General features: G+C 41.8%; 1 protein-coding gene across 2 annotated transcripts; it reads right to left on the bottom strand.

Annotated features, from left to right (window-relative positions):
* Positions 1–5125: 5125 nt before the first annotated feature.
* ctbp1 (C-terminal binding protein 1) lies at positions 5126–21435 on the bottom strand. 2 transcript variants are annotated; one of them, XM_080841347.1, is made up of 9 exons: positions 21334–21435; positions 16895–17049; positions 16017–16161; positions 13461–13667; positions 11478–11692; positions 10502–10632; positions 9528–9655; positions 8968–9082; positions 5126–8321 (listed from the first exon to the last, which is right to left on the bottom strand). In XM_080841347.1, the coding sequence occupies exons 1-9, from the start codon at positions 21410–21412 to the stop codon at positions 8102–8104; spliced, it is 1395 nt and encodes a 464-aa protein (XP_080697473.1). In that variant the 5' UTR covers positions 21413–21435; the 3' UTR covers positions 5126–8101. The 2 variants fall into 2 exon arrangements, with proteins under 2 accessions (XP_080697473.1, XP_080697474.1); XM_080841348.1 differs by lacking the exon at positions 21334–21435 and adding an exon at positions 21108–21236.
* Between the last annotated feature and the right edge of the window lie 1227 nt (positions 21436–22662).

Genomic DNA, 22662 nt, shown 5'->3' with positions numbered 1-22662 from the left:
ATCAGCAAACTTTCTAGAACCAACAGAGGGGAGGCAAGCACTACCTCTGCCTCAAGCCAACGGCTGAAAATAGAAGATTCTACAGCTAAGCTAGCCTACGTTATATGACAATGTCCAACATCGCCCATTCTGTTAAGCAATTAAATGCTAAGTTTAGTTATGGTTAACACGACAACGCAAACGTTTGCTGATAACACACGAGTAACAACGTTATGATAAAACATTTTGAGGAGTTTACCTTGGTAAATTAGGGATGAAGCGCCGTCGTTAGTTAGTCAAAAACATGACAATCTTGTAATTTAATACCATGTTGTGTGCTCAAGTGCTTATTCATAGTAGATGTACCTCCTCCCTTTGACGAAATACATGTTTTACAGACGTTACAAGTGACCATGTTTGCATTTGTTCGAGTGAAATAAAGCCACACTTTAGATCGCTTCTGTCTAGTTGCCATTTCTGCTGCGGTCTGATTTGTTAAAGGGTTCGCGCATGCGCAAACGGCACAGAGGTCCGTTTACAGACGTTTTGAATTTGGCTAACGATTCCAAAGATTCGGCTCATTAGGAACCGGTTCTAAACAAGAACCGGGTTTCGGTTCCCATCCCTACTAATGGGATTAGATCACGCAGAGTAATGAACTAATGGGATTAGATCACGCAGAGTAAAGAACTAGTGGGATTAGATCACGCAGAGTAATTAACTAATGGGATTAGATCACGCAGAGTAAAGAACTAATGGGATTAGATCACGCAGAGTAATGAACTAATGGGATTAGATCACGCAGAGTAATGAACTAATGGGATTATGTCTCGCAGAGTAATGGTATTAGATCACGCAGAGTAATGGGATTAGATCACGCAGAGTAAAGGGATTAGATCACGCAGAGTTATGGGATTAGATCACGCAGAGTAAAGGGATTAGATCACACAGAGTTATGGGAACGATGTTTGATTTCATGATGATCTACTGACTGACTTCTTAGTTTAGTAGAATGCAAATGCCCATAAACCATTTAGCCCAAATGAGTGAAGATGTTGAGCAACAGACAAATGATTGATAGCATTCACAGACTTTCAGTATACTGCCTCCTCATCATCTGGTTTGAAGAAGTGGAGAGAGGAAACAGATTATGTATAAAGATTTGAAAGATTTCCAGGTGATATGTCATTGCGGAACCAACCACTTGCGTACTTCTACAACAAAGATTATCCTTCCTTGATGCTCAAGCACTGGTAAAACATTTACTGACGCCTTTAAGGTGCATTTCACAAGAGCTTTCCTGTTTCCAAATGTCATGGATAGTGAGGGATTACATTACAAGAGAACACAGTGGTGCTGAACACCTGATATAGTGAGGGATTACATTACAAGAGAACACAGTGGTGCTGAACACCTGATATAGTGAGGGATTACATTACAAGAGAACACCGTGGTGCTGAACACCTGATATAGTGAGGGATTACATTACAAGAGAACACCGTGGTGCTGAACACCTGATATTGCCATTTTCACTTTCAAGGTTGGCACCAGTTCACTCTCCAAGTAGGGGAATCTTTTAGTAGGGGAGTCTCATTTCTAGTATTTAATGATCTTCATATTGCACATCTCTGATGTTTCTAGTATTTAATGATCTTCATATTGCACATCTCTGATGTTTCTAGTATTTAATGATCTTCATATTGCACATCTCTGATGTTTCTAGTATTTAATGATTTTCATATTGCACATCTCTGATGTTTCTAGTATTTAATGATCTTCATATTGCACATCTCTGATGTTTCTAGTATTTAATGATTTTCATATTGCACATCTCTGATGTCTGAACCGTTTTCTTCAGTTTCTTCACCTTATCAGGAGTTCATATTTGCAAACGGCAAGTACTAAAAAAAAACGGCAATGTTGGGGCCAATGTTGGCATGGTCTCCTTCTCCAACCTGTGTGAATGGGTGCAGGAGGTGCAGGAGCTGAAGGACTCCTTCTACAACCTCTGTTCAGTATATTATCAAAGGGATGCTGATCTTTTCAGTGCCCACTTCAGCACCACATAGTAGGCTTTAATATAATCCAATCCAGATTATGTTTCTTGGTGTCCACATTTTATTATTTACCATTTAACAGTAAACATGAATGACTGAAGTAACAGAGTATAGCATGGTATTTAAACTTTACTGCACTACTGCGACTCCTACTCATATGCACTACTCCAACTCATATGCACTACTCCGACTCAGACTCATATGCACTACTCTGACTCATATGCACTACTCGGACTCATATGCACTACTCCAACTCCGACTTATAGGCACTACTCCGACTCATATGCACTACTCCGACTCAATCCTGTACCAGAGGCACTACTCCGACTTGATCCTGTACCAGAGGCACTACTCCGACTCATATGTACTACTCCGACTCATATGCACTACTCCGACTCCGACTCATATGCACTACTCCGACTCAGACTCATATGCACTACTCTGACTCATATGCACTACTCCGACTCAGACTCATATGCACTACTCCGACTTATATGCACTACTCAGACTCCGTCTCATATGCACTACTCCGACTTCGACTCATATGCACTACTGCGACTCGATCCTGTACCAGAGGCACTACTCCGACTTATATGCACTACTCCGACTCCGACTCATATGCACTACTCCGACTCCGACTCATATGCACTAGTCCGACTCCTACTCATATGCACTACTGCGACTCCTACTCATATGCACCACTGCGACTCCTACTCATATGCACTACTGTGACTCCTACTCATATGCACTACTCCGACTCCTACTCATATGCACTACTGCGGCTCCTACTCATATGCACTACTGCGACTCCTACTCATATGCACCACTGTGCCTCCTACTCATATGCACTACTGCGACTCCTACTCATATGCACTACTGCGACTCCAACTCATATGCACTACTCAAACTCGATCCTGTACCATATGCACTCTTCCGACTCGATCCTGTACCATATGCTTTACTCTGACTGGATCCTGTACCATATGCCTTACTCCGGTGGTTATTAAGAGTTGTAAGTGGGTCACCATATTCAAACTCTGGTAACCCCATGAACTTCCAAACTCATGTTATTGTTGTAGTGTTGTAGGCCAGTACTCTGCTTTATTGTAGGACATTATTTATTGTCATCCTGTTCAGAAAATAATATTTCTGGCTACATCAGCAGTGTTTCAAGGTCGTTGACTTCTCATATTTAGAGGACAAACAATTTATAGAGTTAATACTTCTGCAACATAGCCTCTGATTGTACACAATAATATAAAGACATTTTTACCTTTATTTTGTGTTTTGTTTTATAAATGTTTTCCTGCCTTAACACCTAAATCATGTTACCATATTCTGTGGGTAGTGAACAATGCCAGGGGGGCTCCATCAAGTCAGGAAAGGGATGTCTGGAAAAGCTGGCAGTGGATGGAGTCTGAGGCTGATGAATTCCGTTGTGGGAATCAGGCCTCTATTCAACACTGGCTGCTTCCAAAGCTAGCTCGCTAGCATGCTAGCACAGGGAAATTCAAAGATGCTAATAATAATACTAATAATACATTTTATTTATAAGGCGCCTTTCATGACACTCAAGGTCACCATGCAACTGTCAACAATGCAGTTAATACAATGTAAAATGCACAAAGCAGAGAAGAAAGTACCATACCATAATATCTGTATATTAAAGAAGAACATCATGAAATTGATGAGTGCAGAATATGTATAAATGTGTACGCTGTGGTTCATATACTGGCCAAGGCAGTTCTCCTAACCTGTGTCTTAACTGGTACAAATGCTAAAGTAGCATGTGGACAGCTAACATGACTAATGCAGGGCCAACTTCATGATTCTTAATCAAGCAAGAAATATAGACATAACTACACCCTTCCCTCTGCCGAAAGGGCCAGTTGTCGTTGTTTTAAATATCCTAATTGGCCACTGCAAAGATACTGTTTTAAATATCCTAATTGGCCACTGCAAAGATACTGTTTTAAAAAGCCTGATTGGCCACTGCATAGATACTGTTTTAAAAGACTGATTGGCCACTGCATAGATACTGTTTTAAAAAGCCTGATTGGCCACTGCATATATACTGTTTTAAAAAGCCTGATTGGCCACTGCATAGATACTGTTTTAAAAAGCCTGATTGGCCACTGCATAGATACTGTTTTAAAAAGCCTGATTGGCCACTGCATAGATACTGTTTTAAATATCCTAATTGGCCACTGCATAGGTACTGAGGACATGTGTGTGTCCACTCTATAGGAGGCCTCCCAGCTAGTGGGACAGTTTCAGAGATCATCACATTTGTCACTGAAAAAGAAATCTAGCTAAGTGATGTATGAGGTACTGTACACCCTGTTCTATTTTCACAGGGTTTTGAGTAACGAGCAGCTTGTGGGAGAAACAGATGTGTTTATCTGACCTTAACATCATGACTTAATAGTCATAATACATTTGGATGAAGGATTCATTAATGATCAAAAACTAGTTGCCATCAAAAACATTCCCCAAAAAGTAGTAAAAACCTACTCACTGTTGCTTTAATACTTTTATTAACATACGTGAGCCATTCAAATTAAAAATGATTAGATGACAGTATACAAATGTTAACACTGGGCTTCTAAAATCAAATAATTATGCTCTAATCCAGAAATATATCGTAAAATGGCATATGGACAATGTTTGTATATCAAAGCCATGGTGAACTGCGCCCATATGAAACTGTTCCCCAATGACATCATAGAATATCTCAGAAACATGGATCCTGCAGTAAACACAAATATGTACCCTGAAGTAAATACAAACATGTATCCTGCTGTAAATAAAAAGGTTTCATTCCATGAAACTGACATAAAATAAATGTCAGCTACACAAAGCACTGAAGTTAATACTGTTACTGTGAGAGCAATGTGTGCACAGAACTCACTGCTGCTGCTACGCCACCATGTGGCATCAGAGAGTATCACATATACATGATTATTAGGCGACATCCTTCTCACTATCCAAACTACAGTTCATTTCATTTAAGAGTTCATAATCACAGACACAACACAACATTTTCACTGGTGTTTTATTTCTTTTTAAAATAATTCATACAAATGCATACGGTCACAAACACCTCTTTTTGGATCTTGTTTAACAAAAAAATAATATTTAATATTTGTGTGTGTATGTGTATCTGAATGTGTTTGTATGTGTGTCTGTATATATATATAGTAGTGCTGTCAATCAATTAAAAATGAATCCCACAAATTGCTGTGATTTGTTTTCTGAATACTGAAGCTAAAATCACATGATTAATGTACAATAAACACAAAGGAAGTATATTTAAATTCAAATACTATTCTTTGACAGCATATTTCAACTTTGAACACAGATTCTCTCCTGTGAACTACAGATTTCCAATAAAATCATCAAGGCCATCAAAAGAATGTCAAGTTGAAAGGCATGTTTTTCGTGTAGCATGTAAAGTGTGAGGGGACTTTTATTTTGAAACAAGGATTCCGATTGAGACTCTGAGAAGCAGAGAAGAAGAGAGACAGATTTAAGGGCAGAGCCCCTCCCCCCCGTTAGAAATTATCAGGAGATACTACGGAGGGAGTAAGTGACTTGGTAAGCTGGTCGGTAACTAGAGCATGGTGTGCAGCCCGTTTGATTAGGTTTTAAGTGGAAGCGCTCAAAAAACTTGTAAGTTTCACAATTAAGTTCCATTTCAGGTGTATGTGGGATGCTCACAGATATTTGGCCATTACTTATGAACTTACATGCTAACTTTAGCAGACATGTACTAACAGAAATAATAACAAAAGCCAAACTGCCGCATTCATATCATTTTTCAAATCAATTGCAAAAATGTGTGGGTTTATTTTGACAGCACTAATATATAGATAAATACAGTAGATACATATATGTATTGCTAGCCTACCACGTAACCAGGAAGATATCACTGTAGGCAATAGTCTGCTTCCACTATTCAACAGGGAACAATCAGTTCACACATGGACAGGCAAGCATGAAGTTGGCTTTGCACAAGACAATTTTTTTTTTTTTAATAGATGATGTTATCGTTTCACACAGAAAAGAATACATGCTCCTTTAAATGAATGAGTTCACATTATGTATATTTTTGAGTCAATACTAACAAACCACAACACTCTAAATTGCTTTGGGGGGGGGGGGGGGGGGTATTTTCCTGAGAAGATGTGCAAAACTGCCCCATTTGGGGCTTATTGGGGATGGTTAAAACACACAGAATAAAGGTCCGCCCACACTGCCAACGACTCCTATAATGATAACGGTAAAATGTTGTTTTAAAGGTGCTATATGTAAGAATTTTAGTTTAAAACGTTTAACTAACCGTTTAGGACTGTGAACAAATGCAATGTCAAAAACACCTGTGCACTGTATGGCCCAGATCCCAGATGTCTGCTAAAGTTAGCATGCTTACCAGCTCCTGTGCACTGTATTGCCCAGATATCCGCTAAAGTTAGCATGGTAACCAGCTAGAGCTGCTCCGTCCTCTCTCATCTCAAGAGGAACTAGCGAGTCACTGCAGATAAACAGTTAACTGTATCAGAATCAGAAACAGAATTCTGATTCTGATTCTGATACAGCTAAGCAAAGGAAGGGTGCCATCACAGGCACACTGTCAGGAATTGTGCTTTTAATTGCTAAAATTCCATCTCAGAGGATACAAATAAATAGAGTTAAAGTGTTTGCTAATCATGGATACTCCATTTTTTTACCATCAGAGCCTCAATCAATTTTCAGAGTGCTGGATAGAATTTACAAGTGGACTCAACTAAGCATGGCTATCCTGTAGTAGTTCATATCAACAAGTAGCTCAGTGGCAAATCCACAGGTTAACATAAGTGCTTAAACTACGGCTAGCTCAAGTGCTTAAACAGCTAGCTTTAGAGCTCAAGTGCGTAAACTATCAGCTAGCTTTAAAGCTCAAGGGCGTAAACTATCAGCTAGCTTTAAAGCTCAAGGGCGTAAACTATCAGCTAACTTTAAAGCTCAAGTGCCAACATGACGATGTAAAGGGGTCTGTTAATGTAACATATAAATATCAATTGAGACATTAATATCAGCCTAGATATCAATCAAATCATATAAATGTTTTCATGTACGTAGCTTTCAGCCTCCCCCACATTGGTTTACTTCTGAAAAGGGAGAGGAGGTAGGGATGCGTAGAAATACACTGCCTCCTACACAACTGCCAGCTTGTCAGTCTTACATATAGCCCCTTTAAAAGTCACTCTAGTTCATAAGAACGCCAACGTCCACACCGCACACTATGACGATAATGACACAAAGAAAGATATCCTTGGTATCCCTTTCAGAGTAATTGCATGAATGATCATCGGATTTTAACAGTGTCACAATAAAACATGAAGGATTTTACTGAGAGGCTTTCCTTATCGCCGGTCAGTGTGGATGCTAATAGCGAAGCGGTTACAGTTAGTGCTGGTCAATGTGGACGGGCCTTAAGGGTTAACATTGAACCTGCATTACTAGAAACAATTGGTGGACTTTCAAATAATTTAAGATACATTTTCATCATTTGACTGCAACAGCATCAATTTCAACTGTATGTAAACCAGGGTACATTCATGTCATAACTACTTTTGCCGAACAAGAAGCCAAGACACACAACAGATTAAAAAAAATGCCCACTGTACTCAGACAAACTACAAAGTAGAGTTGTTTTACAGAGACTATTTTCTTTTCACTCTAAATGCATACAATTCTCATTTTTAAACTCATGAAATAAAACAAGACACAATTAGACCAAAGGGAACTCCGTGGGAAATGTTGCCAGTTGTTCAAGCTGTTCATGACTTTGTCCTCTTCTTTAAGACGATAAGTCAAACGAGCAACTTTAGGAGAGAAACTACAGCTGCTCATTGGGGTGTGTGTGTGTGTGTGTGTGTGTGTGTGTGTGTGTGTGTGTGTGTGTGTGTGTGTGTGTGTGTGTGTGTGTGTGTGTAACTACAGCTGCTCATTGGGGTGTGTGTGTGCGTGTGTGTGTAACTACAGCTGCTCATTGGGGTGTGTGTGTGTGTATGTGTGTGTAACTACAGCTGCTCATTAGGGTGCTGTTCTCTGTCGGGTTCAGCTTTACCTGCGTTGCCTGGGGACGGGGCGTGGGGCGGGTGGGTGGCGCTGGGCAGGCTGTGAGTGATGGGCACGGTGCTGGGCAGAATGCCCTCGATGGGCGGGGGAAGCCCCCCAGACACCAGGCCTCCCACGCCCGCTGGATACCTAAGATTGACAATATAGCTTTGAGGAGCAAAGCTTTCAGAGAAAAGGATTACAAAACAAGAATCCACATATCTGTATTGGAGGTGATACATACACCATTAACAGGTCATGCATATACAGCGATTTGACAACAAAGTGTTGCTATTGGTGATGCATGGAGCAGAACCCTTATATGTGACTGTATTGGTTATATATGGAGCCATATGTCCGTGGTTGGGGAGTGTTACCTGTGTGTGTGTGTGTGTGTGTGTGTGTGTGTGTGGTTGTTGGGGAGTGTTACCTGTGTGTGTGTGTGTGTGTGTGTGTGTGTGTGTGTGTGTGTGTGTGTGTGTGTGTGTGTGTGTGTGTGGTTGTTGGGGAGTGTTACCTGTGTGTGTGTGTGTGTGTGTGTGTGTGTGTGTGTGTGTGGTTGTTGGGGAGTGTTACCTGTGTGTGTGTGTGTCTCAGGTTGTTGGGGAGTGTGTGTGTGTGGTTGTTGGGGAGTGTTACCTGAGTGTGTGTGTGTGTGTGTGTGTGTGTGGTTGTTGGGGAGTGTTACCTGTGTGTGTGTGTGTGTGTGTGTGTGTGTGTGTGGTTGTTGGGGAGTGTTACCTGTGTGTGTGTGTGTGTGTGTGTGTGTATGGTTGTTGGGGAGTGTTACCTGTGTGTGTGTGTGTGTGTGGTTGTTGGGGAGTATTACCTGTAGGCTCCGTTGAGTTCTGGATGCATGGTGGAGGGATCTACAGTGGCCCAGTGTGTAGTTTGGTTCAGGAACTCTTTGTTAACACAGTTCTTCAGACTGTCTGGAATGCGACCTACAAGATACAAGAAGACTGTTACTGTCTAGTAATCTTCTTCTTTACTCTTCTTTTCTTTTAGTCTGTTTAAGCAAAATGAGACATCTGTTTCATTGGCTAATTCTTCATCAGGGGTAGAAACCGAATTACCATGCAGTGCTAATGCGAAAAAAAGTCACAAGTCACAAGACCCACAGGCAATTTTTCTGCACCATATTTAAACCATATGTTTGAACACAATTGATACTATCAAGTCTGTTTTTACTCTTTGTTTAAACTTTAAATGTTTCATGCAGAGTTTCCTTCTATGCCTGTTTTACACTGAACCTGAAGACTGATGATGGCATTACTCAATGTTTTACTCACAAGACAGCAGTGATGATGGCATGACTCAGTGTCTGGACTAGTTAGAGGGGTTAAAGGTCGTCACACCCCATCAGATGACCTGTAAGGTGACGGTTACCTGTGATTGCCCTGCGGATCTCCCGTGCCGCCTCCTCCCTCATCTCGATGGACGCCTGCTCGCTGTACCAGGCCGCGTGCGGGGTGCAGATCAGATTGGGGGCATCCTTCAGCGGCCCCTGGCTGAAACTGAGAGAGAGACGAGGAGAGGAGAGGAGAGGAGAAGAACAGAGAGGGATGTTTACTGAAGAGCTCTGTCAACCTTGTCTGGGAATTCCCCGCCCCTTCACTGCATTTCCTTTGCTCAGTTGGTCTGGCAAACTACTCAACAGCGGTCCACTTCAGTCACGTAATTGGACACGCCTTTAACCAATCAGACCAACGATAGGCTACTATACAACGATACAACGATCGGTAATAAAGCAAACACATATTTTTTCTGTATGAATTGTTCCAGGGCAAGTTTCTGTTCTGTTTTCAAAGAAAACTTGCCTTATTGAAGTTTTGCGGTGCTTCGGCGGCCACCATGTCCAATGTATAAAAACTCTCTGTGCAGTAGATTTTGTTACGTAGCCGTGGTTTTTTTAAATTCGCCAATGGCGCGCCAGGTAGCCAAAAGCCAGTTTGTGATTGGCTCCAGAGATTCTGGAAATGTTGAAATGAACTGCTATCCAATCTTTGCCAGACCCACTTCAGAGGCAAAATCAAATTGGCAGGAAGATGGGGGGCGGGACTTCCCAGACTACTGTCAACCCCAACCAGCTTAGAAATAGTTTTAGTCAAAGACCGGAAACAGTGCAGGAAGTGGTTAACCAAGATGAGAGACCCATATAAAATAATTCCATTGTATATACAATAGACCTACACATCAGGACACGAGTAAAAATGACGTTTTTTATTACAGTTTAAGATTCAAAAAGTACCAGACGTCTACACCCTCACCTGAAGGGCTCCGTCTCCACCACAAGTCTCCACACTACAGACACACACACACACACACACACACACACACACTACACACATCTGCACCCTCACCTGAAGGGCTCCGTCTCGTGGACGTCCAGGGCTGCTCCCCGTATCCTCCCCTCCTTCAGAGCCTGTGCCAGGGCCTTCTCATCCACCAACCCCCCTCGGGCGGAGTTGACCAGGAAAGCCCCCTGACGCATCTAAATCACAGACAGTGTGTATGCAGACAGGTGATAAATGTTATATTTAATATTGCCCAAATGGCTTCCGTCTGTGCAAAAGATTGATAGTCAGGCCTGAAAGTCATTTGAAGAGTTGATTGTTTATCTCTGCACTTCCACTAATCCCATGTATTCATCAGGAATACGCACAGATGCATCTACATCAGTTATGCTTTATAGTACTTTATAGTACTGAAAGTGGTCAGAACTCAAATGCTCAGTATTTATAAATGATGCATTAGATACTTAACATAACATCAGACAGACATTAATAAAATATGCATTACATCCTTAACATAACACCAGACAGACATGAGCATCAATAAAGCTATGATGGAGCAGGGCATTCACTGCCTATCCTGAAGCTGAACAAATAGGGTAAGGGTTAAGGTGCCTATGTTAGGGTTAAGGTGCCTATCCTGAAGCTGAACACATAGGATTAGGGTTAAGGTGCCTTGCTGGAGCTGGACAAATAGGGTTAGGGCTAAGGTACCTATCCCGGAGCTGGACACATAGGGTTAGGGTTAAGGTTAGGGTTAAGGTGCCTATCCTGAAGCTGAACACATAGGGTTAGGGTTAAGGTGCCTATCTTGGAGCTGAACACACAGTGCTATGATACCGCAACACATTTGAATTCGATTTGCAGGTATTTCGTCATACCAAAGTGTAACCATGACTTCCACTACATGCTTGATGGTGAAGTCGTTGATGATGTGATGGTTGTGCCCGTACCTGCTTGATGGTAAAGTCGTTGATGATGTGATGGTTGTGCCCGTACCTGCTTGATGGTAAAGTCATTGATGAGGTGATGGTTGTGCCCGTACCTGCTTGATGGTAAAGTCATTGATGAGGTGATGGTTGTGCTCATTCAGGCTGCAGTGCAGCGTGACGCAGTCGCTGTGGAATAGGAGGTCCTGCAGGGTGCTGACTCTCTGGAGACCCAGAGCTCTCTCTATCCCGTCACACAGATACGGGTCGTAGAAGATCACATTGAAGCCAAAGGCCTTGGCCCTCAGCGCTACTGCCTGACCAACACGACCTGGAAAAAGAGGAACAGAAAGCTACAAGTCAGGGAGTTAATTTAGATGAAAGTATACCTGTTGTGAGGACATCTAAGCAGTGGACCAGTGAAGTTGTGGAGGATCTCAGGCATGCTTGAACTGTACTGATTGGGAGGTCTTCAAGACCGCTACCAACAGTCTGGATGAGTACACAGAAGCAAACAGCTGTCTCAGGTGTTTACAGGCATTTTTAATACTGAAGTCATGCCACGTACCAGCTTGTTTCAAAACCTCAACCATCATCCCTGTCCCCAAAAAAACAAAGATCACAGGACTTAATTACTACAGACCCGTTGCTCTGACCTCTGTCTACAGAGCTAACAGGTCTGACATGGCCCTTCACTCCATCCTCCAGCACCTGGACTCCTCAGAAACCTATGCCAGGATCCTGTTTGTGGACTTCAGCTCTGTCTTTAACACTATCATCCTTGCTCTGCTACAGGACAAGATTCTCCGGCTGAGTGTGCCAGACTCCATCTGCAGGCAGCACGTGCGGCTGGGAAAACATGTCTCTGACCCCTGGACCATTAGCACAGGTTCCCCTCAAGGCTGTGTTCTTTCCCCTCTTCCCTTCTCGCTGTACACTAACAGCTGCACCTCCAGTCACCAGTCCGTCAAGCTCCTCAAGTTCGCGGACGATATCCCCCTCATTGGGCTCATCTCTGGTGGGGATGAGTCTGCCTACAGGTGGGAGATTGATCATCTGGTGACCTGGTGTGAAAAAAACAACCTGCAGCTAAATGCTCTGAAAACAGTGGAGATGGTTGAGGATTTCAGAAAGAACCCAGCCCCACCAACCCCCATCACCCTGAGTGACTCCCCAGTTGACAGTGTGGAGTCCATCCGCTTCCTGGGCACCATCATCTCCCAGGACCTCAAGTGGGAGCTGAACATCATCTCCCTCACCTCACATCATCAGAGGATGAACCTCTGTGGCAGCTGAAGAAGTTCAACCTGCCAAAGGTGAACTTTTACACCTCCATCATTGAGTCCATCCTCACCTCCTCCATCACCCTCTGGTATGCTGCTGCCACTGCCAAGGACAAAAGCGTGTCCAGCGTGTCATTCGTTCTGCTGAGAAGGTGATTGGCTGCAATTTGCCATCTTTCCAGGACCTGTATGCATCCAGGACCCTGAGGCGTGCAGGGAAGATGATGGCCGACCCCTCCCACCCTGGTCACAAAATCCTTCCTGCAGAAGGCTGTGGTCCATCAGGACAAAACCTCACGCCGCCAGAGCAGCTTCTTCCCGTCTGCGGCTGGCCTCATCAACAAGGCCCGGGACCCCGGCCCCCAAACACGGACTCTTATCCCGAAACATGTTCTGTAAATGTTTATATATATTTTATATTTAGTTTTTCTTATGTTTGAAAAATCACTTTATATGTGTATTGTTACTGTTTATTGTGTATGTTTTTTGTTTGCACCAACGTACCACAGAAAATTCCTGGTAGGTGAAACCTACATGGCAGTAAAAACCTTTCTGATTCTGATTCTGAATTTGGATAAGTAAGTTGATATATGTACCTAGTATAAATTATTTATTAAGCTTCCAACAAATATATTCCTCTTTTACAGAGCAATATATAAGGGACTGGTGGCAATATATTAGGCACTGGAGGCATGGTGTAGGTGTCAAATGTGTTCTGTTCTGACCCAGACCAATGATTGTGCTCTATACTGACCCAGACCAATGAATGTGTTTGGTACTGACTGACCCAGACCAATGAATGTGTTCTATACTGACCCAGACCAATGATTCCCAGTGTCTCTCCTCGGATCCGTGCGGCACCAGATGCTACTTCCCGGATCTGCTCAACGCTCTGGACCCGGGAGCCCTCCCGCAGCGCCTGGTGCAGCCACGTGGTCCGGCGGTACAGGTTGAGGATGTGACACAGGGTGGAGTCAGCCGTCTCCTCTACAGATGCTGCTGGCATGTTGCACACTGCGATACCTGTTGGATGAAACATCAGTATAGTTGACTATTGTGGTGTCTAAAATATACACACACGCGGTCCCATTTAAGCAGAAGTCGAACAGCAGATGGTGGGTCTCAGTACGGTTTATTATTGCAGAGGTTAAACAACGATAAGAGAAAGTTCCCGGCAAAGTTTCTCACAAAATCAACCCGTGCCACATATTTAAAACCTAATCTGACATTCCCACTACAGCCCTGACTGGCTGACCCTTTAACCCAATCAAAATGCTCACCTCTAACCTGACTCCATCCAATCAGAAAGCTTCTAAACTGAGTCTTATGACCCACCCCTTTTCCTCATTTGAAATCGTTGTGTGTGTGTGATTAACCCTCAAACTAATTAATTATGTAACATTTCTTGTAACTCATTTTAAAATATCCCACACTATTATCTGAAGTATAATGTTACACACAGCGATACCTGTTGGATGAGGCATTAGTATAGTTGACTATGATCTGAAGTATAATTATGTTACACACAGCGATACCTGTTGGATGAAACATTCGTATAATTATGTTACACACAGCGATACCTGTTTGATGAAACATTAGTATAATTATGTTACACACAGCGATACCTGTTGGATGAAACATTAGTTTAGTTGACTATGATCTGAAGTATAATTATGTTACACACAGCGATACCTGTTGGATGAAACATTCGTATAATTATGTTACACACAGCGATACGTGTTTGATGAAACATTAGTATAATTATGTTACACACAGCGATACCTGTTGGATGAAACATTCGTATAATTATGTTACACACAGCGATACGTGTTTGATGAAACATTAGTATAATTATGTTAAACACAGCGATACCTGTTGGATGAAACATTAGTATAGTTGACTATGATCTGAAGTATAATTATGTTACACACAGCGATACCTGTTGGATGAAACATTCGTATAATTATGTTACACACAGCGATACGTGTTTGATGAAACATTAGTATAATTATGTTAAACACAGCGATACCTGTTGGATGAAACATTAGTATAGTTGACTATGATTTGAAGTATAATTATGTTACACACAGTGATACCTGTTAGATGAAACATTAGTATAGTTGACTATGATTTGAAGTATAATTATGTAACACACAGCGATATCTGTTGGATGAAACATTCGTAGTCTATAGTTGACTTAGCCTGACGATGTCATACTCATAATTCTAGTCAGAATATGAGTCTGAGACCGAACCATTGGGCTGTGATTATGGGGCGTGTTTCAACGAACCAGGAAAGAAAATTCCTCTTTGCTGAATTGGATACCTAGAACCAATCAGAGCAACGTAGTATTATTACCATCTGATAGATTAAACTTTTACCTGATCCCGTAGGAAGAACGGCAAAAACATCTTTTCAATCGACAAATGCCTTGATCGCGTTTCTCTGTTCCTCTTTCAAAATGAATGCGCTGTCAATATCTGTTGAGATATGCCTGCTCACGTTACTTAATTAGCACTCAAGGCTAGAAGCTACCATTTGTTTCAATGTTTTTTTTGTCTACGCGTTAGCATAACCGATCAATAATGGTCTAGAGTGCTTCAGTTAAGACCTACAATCTTTGGCAACACTCGTTTTGCGTATACACAACTAACCGAGTCAATGTAGACATAAAAAAAGTCGTGTAGATAGCTTATAGATATGCCGCAGAAAAGCTGGTGCACGCATTCATCAGCCCCCGTCTTGACTACTGCAACTCTCTGCAGGCAGGTCTTCCAGCAAAAACCATCCAGAGGCTGCAGTATGTTCAAAACAGTGCTGCCCGGGTTCTCACCAAGACAAGGAGATCCGAACACATCACCCCAGTCCTCCACTCCCTCCACTGGCTTCCAATCAACCAGAGAATAAACTTCAAAGTCCTACTTTTAGTTCAGAAGGCCATAAACACCAGCGGTCCGGCCTATCTCCAGGATCTCCTCACCCCTCATCTCACACCAAGGACTCTTAGGTCTGGACAAGCAAACCTTCTTGCAGTTCCCCGGACAAATATGTCCAGAATGGGAGATCGTGCCTTCTCCTCGCTGGGGCCACGACTCTGGAACAAGCTCCCGGAGAACATTAGGGCTTTGGACTCCATCACTACTTTTAAATCCCAGAGACATCTTTGAATGTGAAAGTGTGCTATACAAATAAAATGCATTATTATTATTATTATTCTGTCTAGATTTAAGTACAGGATGGACTGGAGATCTTTTTAAAAGAATTGTTAAAAAATGGTTAATCATTCAAATCTTCAGCATTTTCCCCATTGGTAATTCTGCCCCTCATTATAATTCAGTACTTAAAGAAACATCTGTGACTAGCCTCACTTACCAAGGTCTCCTGCAGACTTCAGATCAATGTTGTCAAAGCCGCTTCCGATGCGAACAATAATCCGAAGTCCTTTAAACTTCTCCAGGTCCTCCCTCATTAGTGTGATAGTGTGATACATCAAGGCACCCACAGCCTCGTTGAGTACCTGAAAGAGAAGGAGACAAACAGCCTGCAGTCATTTGGATGTGGATGTAACTACACACAGTTGGTGTAAGCCTGCACTGCACCGAGGGTTCAGGGTCATTTGTATTCCTGGGGTTAGCAGGCCTGCACATTTATGAATTTACAAAATCAACCAGTTGGTTTAAGAATATGTGGTGATACAGAATTATATAGATGTGACTTACTAAATACAACGTGAGAAGCAAAAGCAGATGTGAAATTCTATAATTCAGATGTTATTTTAAAAATTAGTCTTTCTATGACCTTTTCATGGATCTCCGTGGTAGACTGAGCGTCACAGAAGGCCTCTCTCTCCCTATTCTCTCTCTCTCTCTCTTTGTGTGTGTGTGTGTGTGTGTGTGTATGTGTATGTGTGTGAGAGTGTGTGTGTGTGTGTGTGTGTGTGTGTGTGTGTGTGTGTGTGTGTGTGTGTGTGTGTGTGACCTTCTAATGGATCTCCGTGGTAGACTGAGCATCACAGAAGGCCTCTCTCTCTCATATGTGTGTGTGTGTGTGTGTGTGTGGGACCTTCTCATGGATCTCCGTGGTGGACTGAGCGTCACAGAAGGCCTCTCTCTCTCCCTACTCTCTCGTGTGTGTGTGTGTGTGTGTGTGTGTGTGTGTGGGACCTTCTCATGGATCTCCGTGGTGGACTGAGCGTCACAGAAGGCCTCTCTCTCTCCCTACTCTCTCATGTGTGTGTGTGTGTGTGTGACCTTCTCATGGATCTCCGTGGTAGACTGAGCGTCACAGAAGGCCACGGTGGCCACGTCCTTCAGGACGGGCATCTCCACGGTGCAGTCGCGCCCATCCAGCAGCGCCACTAGGGGGCGAGGGTGCATCGGTCCGTTCATGATAGGAGGTCTGATGCCTGGGGAGAGAGAGAGAGAGAAAGGGAGAGAGAGAATAGGGAGAGAGAGAGAGAAAGAGAGAGAGAGAGAATAGGGAGAGAGAGAGAAGAGATAAAGGGAGAGAGTGAGTGAAGAGGGAGAGAGAGAGAAAGGGAGAGTGAGTGAAGAGGGAGAGAGAGAGAAAAAGAGAGAATAGGGAGAGAGAGGGAATAGGGAGAGAGAGAGAGAGAGAAGAGGGAAAGAGAGAGAATATGGAGAGAGAGAAAGAGAGAGAATAGGGAGACTGCACTCAGTTGTCAGTCTACAATATCTCTTTTTTCACTAAGAACAGAGAATAATGTAGTTATCTCCATTAGACATGTCAGACATTAGTAGATGCTCTTATTGAGAGCTGAGGACTGAAGTCACAGCACAGATACATGTGCCGTTAATGTGTGTGCTCACTGAAACTCAAACCCTTAACCTCGGTGTTGTGCTCACTGAGAATCAAACCCTTAGCCTCTGTGTTGTGCTCACTGGAACTCAAACCCTTAACCTCGGTGTTGTTAGCACAGTGCCCAACCCAGCTGAGCCAGAAGAATACATGAACATCATTTCAAAAGATATCTGACCATATTAGATGGCCGTATGATCACTACTAAATATCATGATGAATATTAATATTCAAAATATATTATTTCACAATATATCATTAATTCCCCATATGAGATGCAAACTCTTCACCACAGATTTATCATGAAAAGTGTGATTCCTCTACGTTTTCACCACAGATGTATCATGCAAGTGTGATCATGACAAGTGTGAATCCTCTATAATCTCTACAGACCTGTTTCACATGGGCATTGGTTTCAGTGGCATGTCAAATAGAAAGGGAAGAATGTCTGCACTAAATTTGCCCTGTTTCCAGCACATGTTGTCTAACTTGGTTTGGATGTGCACCATTTTCCAGTTAGTTTGGATTTGCACCCTTTTCCAGTTGGTTTGGATGTGCAACCTTTGCCAGTTGTTTATCCTCAACTATGTCAGATTTCATTATGAATTCTATCCTGATGGGAGTGGGGTCAGACTGCAAGCCTTTTCGGCATCAATGACATCAATGGCATGTGTATTAAAACAAACATTGTGCAATGATGGTAATGATGATGATGGCAAAACAATCTTTTTGATTCACTCAATCTCAATCTTAGTTCTAGACTGGCTTAGAGCAATGGAGTCTACCTTTGACTGTCCCCGTATCATGTCACACAACAAAAGGCTTAGTGTGACTTAATGTTCAGAGAATAGCATCACTGAATATAACTGACTATAACTAACTATAACTGACTTTAACTTAATGTCCAGAGCAAAATATAACTGACTATAACTGACTATAACTTAATGTTCAGAGCCCAATATAACTGACTATACTTTAATGTTCAGAGCTCAGAATCACTGCCTATAACTGACTTTCACTGCCTATAACTCACTATAACTTAATGTTCAGAGCACAATATAACTGACTATAACTGTAACGTTCAGAGCACAGAATCACTGCCTATAACTGACTATCACTGCCTATAACTGACTATACCTTAATGTTTAGAGCACAATATAACTGACTATAACTGACTATAACTAATGTTCAGAGCACAGCATCACTGACTATAACTGACTATATCTTAATGTTCAGAGCACAGAATCACTGCCTATAACTGACGATAACTTAATGTTCAGAGCCTAGCATCACTGCCTATAACTGACTATCACTGCCAATAACTGACTATCACTGCCTATAACTGACGATAAATTAATGAGAGCTCAATATAACTGACTATAACTGACTATAACTTAATGTTCAGAGCACAGAATCACTGCCTATAACTGACGATAACTTAATGTTCAGAGCCCAATATAACTGCCTATAACTGAAGCTGAGCTAAGAGGGGAGTGTCTTGCCAGCACCTTGTGTTTTATCCCTTGGGGTCAATACAGCATGTATCAAGTTTTGGCCTTAACCCTATTATTGTTTACCTTCACTATGGTAACCATTACCTCTGTTCTCATGAATGTGATCATACTAAAGTTCAGGAATGAGATGGAGCTGGAGCTGCAGCTGACTAGTCAGATCACAGTCATAGTGGCAGATTCAGGTACACTTAATAGGCTGCATTTGAGTGGCATTTGGTATTTGAAAATGATAAAGGATTTAATGGGAGGAATGGCAAATGAACTGGCAGGTTTGCAGCTTATGAAATCACTCATGTATCCTCTGGCATGACATCTACACTAGAATACACTGATGTATCCTCTGGTATGTATCTATAGTAATACACTGATGTATCCTCTGGTATGTATCTATAGGAATACACTGATGTACCTTCTCATATGTATCTACACTTAAATACACTAATATATCCGCTGGTGTGTATCTAATACACTAATATATCCCTACATACATATGATGCTAGTTAGCATGGCATCCCAGCGGCAGCAGTGTTTTGGATTTGGAATATTTATTAATTTACTCTATTTACTTGTTTACTCTCTATTTACTTGTTTACTCTTTATTTACTTGTTGAATCTATCAAATCAAGGCATTCACTATGCACATCTAAAGCAACCTGCAAGCTTAAAATCACATTGAGCTTAAGGAAGCACCAGACATGAATGCTTGATCTCAACAGAATCATTTGTTCTGAAAAGGTTGCCTTTAAGAACAAGCCTGCTAATCACCATAAAACAACACAGCCACTAATGGACAGGAGAAACACAGGATCCTTACAATCTATCAATATCTGTTTGAATGATATCAAATCTATCAATATCTGTTTTAATAATATCAAATCTATCAATATCTGTTGTGATGATGTCAAATCTATCAATATCTGTTTTAATCATATCAAATCTATCAATGTCTGTTGTAATGATGTCAAATCTATCAATATGTTTTAATAATATCAAATCTATCAATATCTGTTGTAATGATATCAAATCTATGAATATCTATATTTTATTATATCAAATCTATCAATTTCTGTTTTACTGTAATGATATAAAAAAAAAAAATTCAGAGTGTACAAATCTGTACATCTTTCTCATCTTTCCACAGGAGCACCAAGATTTAGAGACACACCCCTCCCCTTCTCAAAACATGTACACATTCATTTAGGTGCTTTATGCCAATTATGAATGAATTACCATTTTTTATCTTAATGCTACATATGTATTTTGAAGTGACAACCCCCCCCCCCCCCCTTCCCTGCACACATACACATACATACTGACACACGTGAAAAATACTGAATTGCCTAAGGTGAAATATCCAATAGAATGGATATTTAAACAAAAGATTGTTTGTGTTAGTGGAATCTGTGTTAAATATTAGATCATGCTCTGTTCACATTCATATATCCTGAAGGCAGCTGTTTGAATGAGCCTGCTTATATCAACACAATACAGCGTAGTCAGTCTCACACTGTGCCCAGAGACCTCCGAAAATCTCAGTCAATGACTCAAAACTGACGCTAAGCTCAGACATCTCCCCTGAAAAACAGGAGCTCTACATGCACAGCTGCTCCAAAGCTAATCAAAAGAGAGACACAAAAGCATACAAGCTGTAGAACACAAACTCTCTTTTCTCCGTGACTAGTATTCCTTTAGCCGTTTGTTTCCCTCCGCTGCACAATGCACAAGGAGTACCTGCTGAAGCCCCCTGCTCCTAGCATTAGGAGAGATAGTGGGCATTTCACTCCTCCTGGTCATGCAGCTGTATCTACATCTAAACTCAGCACTATTGTGTTCACCGTACCTATTCTTCTTGATTACACACACAGGAATGAGATACAAAACTCAGAAAGCACAATTAGAGCGTTTTCTGTGGGTAAATGGCTGAGATGAAAGATAATGGAGAAAGAGAGAGAAAAGATGGGGGAGGGGAGGCAGGAAAGGAAGAAGGGGGAGGGGTACAGAGTACTGTACGATACGCACCCCCACACACAGACATACACGCACAGACACACCACATACAAAGATAGGAGAAAGGAGAGCTTAGTTTAGTTCATGCGTGGAAGTGCCCAAAAAGGCAACGGTTAGTGTTTACCTAAAGGCAAGCCTTTGTTGAGCAAGTGCGAGCTTCCCATCTTTTTTTCTACACCCCGACAGGAAAAGAGTGTGTCACTTCAGCATTCAGAGAAATCCACAGGATATGGCGCTTACTTCAATTTTCTTATTCTTTTCCCCCTGCCCTTGAGTAACAATCGTACACACATGCCCCCTCCCTCCCTCTCTCTTTATCCTGTTGTCCACTCTCCCTCCCTCCCACTTACTCTCGTTCTCTTTTCCCCACGCTCTCGTTCTCTTTCCCCCACGCTCTATTTCGACTCCTTCAGCCAGACACACACGCATGCACACACAGAATGCAAGTGTCACTGGGAGTGACAGTGTGAAAGAGAGAGAGAGAGAGAGTGTGAGAGAAAGAGAGGAAGAGGGAGGGGTGTAGGGGGAGAAAGCGAGAAAGAGAGGGAGAGGGAGGGGTGTAAAGGGAGAAAGACAGAGAGAGGGAGAGAGAGAGAGGGAGGGGTGTAGAGGGCTGCAAGGAGAGGAGAAGGGGAATAAGGTGGAGCTTACGCCACTCCACACAGAATTGATCTTTTGTTTCCTAGGGACTCATGGAGAGACAGGGGAGGGAACAGAGAGGGAGAGAGAGAGAGAGAGAGACAGGGAAGGGGAGGGAACAAAAGAAACTGAAATAATCTCAGAAAAATGCAAATTTTCACATATTTTCACCTCAAACTATGTTTGAATTTTATGTACATCTTTTAGTCTTTTATAGAGTAATATTAAGTTATTACAACCACAAAAGCACAATAGACCATGTATTGACAACATTAAACTCCACTATGTATTTGAGTCTAGTACACAAACATTGTTTATCTCAATAGTTTTTCTGACATTAGAAAAAAGTGCTGACTGACCATACAAATAATTTGACATCTTAATCAAATTATGACAAAAAACACTTAACAAAAAGCCTCAAATATTCCCTAACTTCGAAAAATGTGTTTTGATGTTATAGGCATTAATGGAATTTCTGCACCAATTATATAAAGCTTTGCTCTTGACCACCAGCAGATGCAAACAGTCTCATTACAATCACTTTTTAGCAAAATCCAGGATACTACTGACTAACCACCTCTGTCCACATTTGTTTAAAGATGTTTACACTGTCATGACCTTGGTAATAATGAACAGATGTCTAGCCAATGGTTGTGTTCAAAGTCAGCTTTAAATAGGCTGTAGTTCATCCCTTGCTGAAAAAGCCAAACCTCCATATAAATGAGTGGCACTACTTCAGCCTCTGAAGCACCTGCATTTCAAAACTAACATTTCATAAACGAATGCCCCCAGTGGCAGTGTCTGTGTTTACATTTGTGTTTACAGTGTCTGTGTTTACATTTGTGTTTACAGTGTCTGTGGCATGACATTTGTGTTTACAGTGTCTGTGTTTACAGTTGTGTTTACAGTGTCTGTGTTTACATTTGTGTTTACAGTGTCTGTGTTTACATTTGTGTTTACAGTGTCTGTGTTTACATTTGTGTTTACAGTGTCTGTGTTTACATTTGTGTTTACAGTGTCTGTGGCATGACATTTGACTG

The sequence above is a fragment of the Sprattus sprattus genome, assembly GCF_963457725.1.
Source record: "Sprattus sprattus genome assembly, chromosome: 6".
Taxonomy (NCBI): domain Eukaryota; kingdom Metazoa; phylum Chordata; class Actinopteri; order Clupeiformes; family Clupeidae; genus Sprattus; species Sprattus sprattus.
The sequence above is the reverse complement of the archived record's forward strand: the minus strand, read 5'-3'. Positions and strand labels throughout refer to the sequence as shown.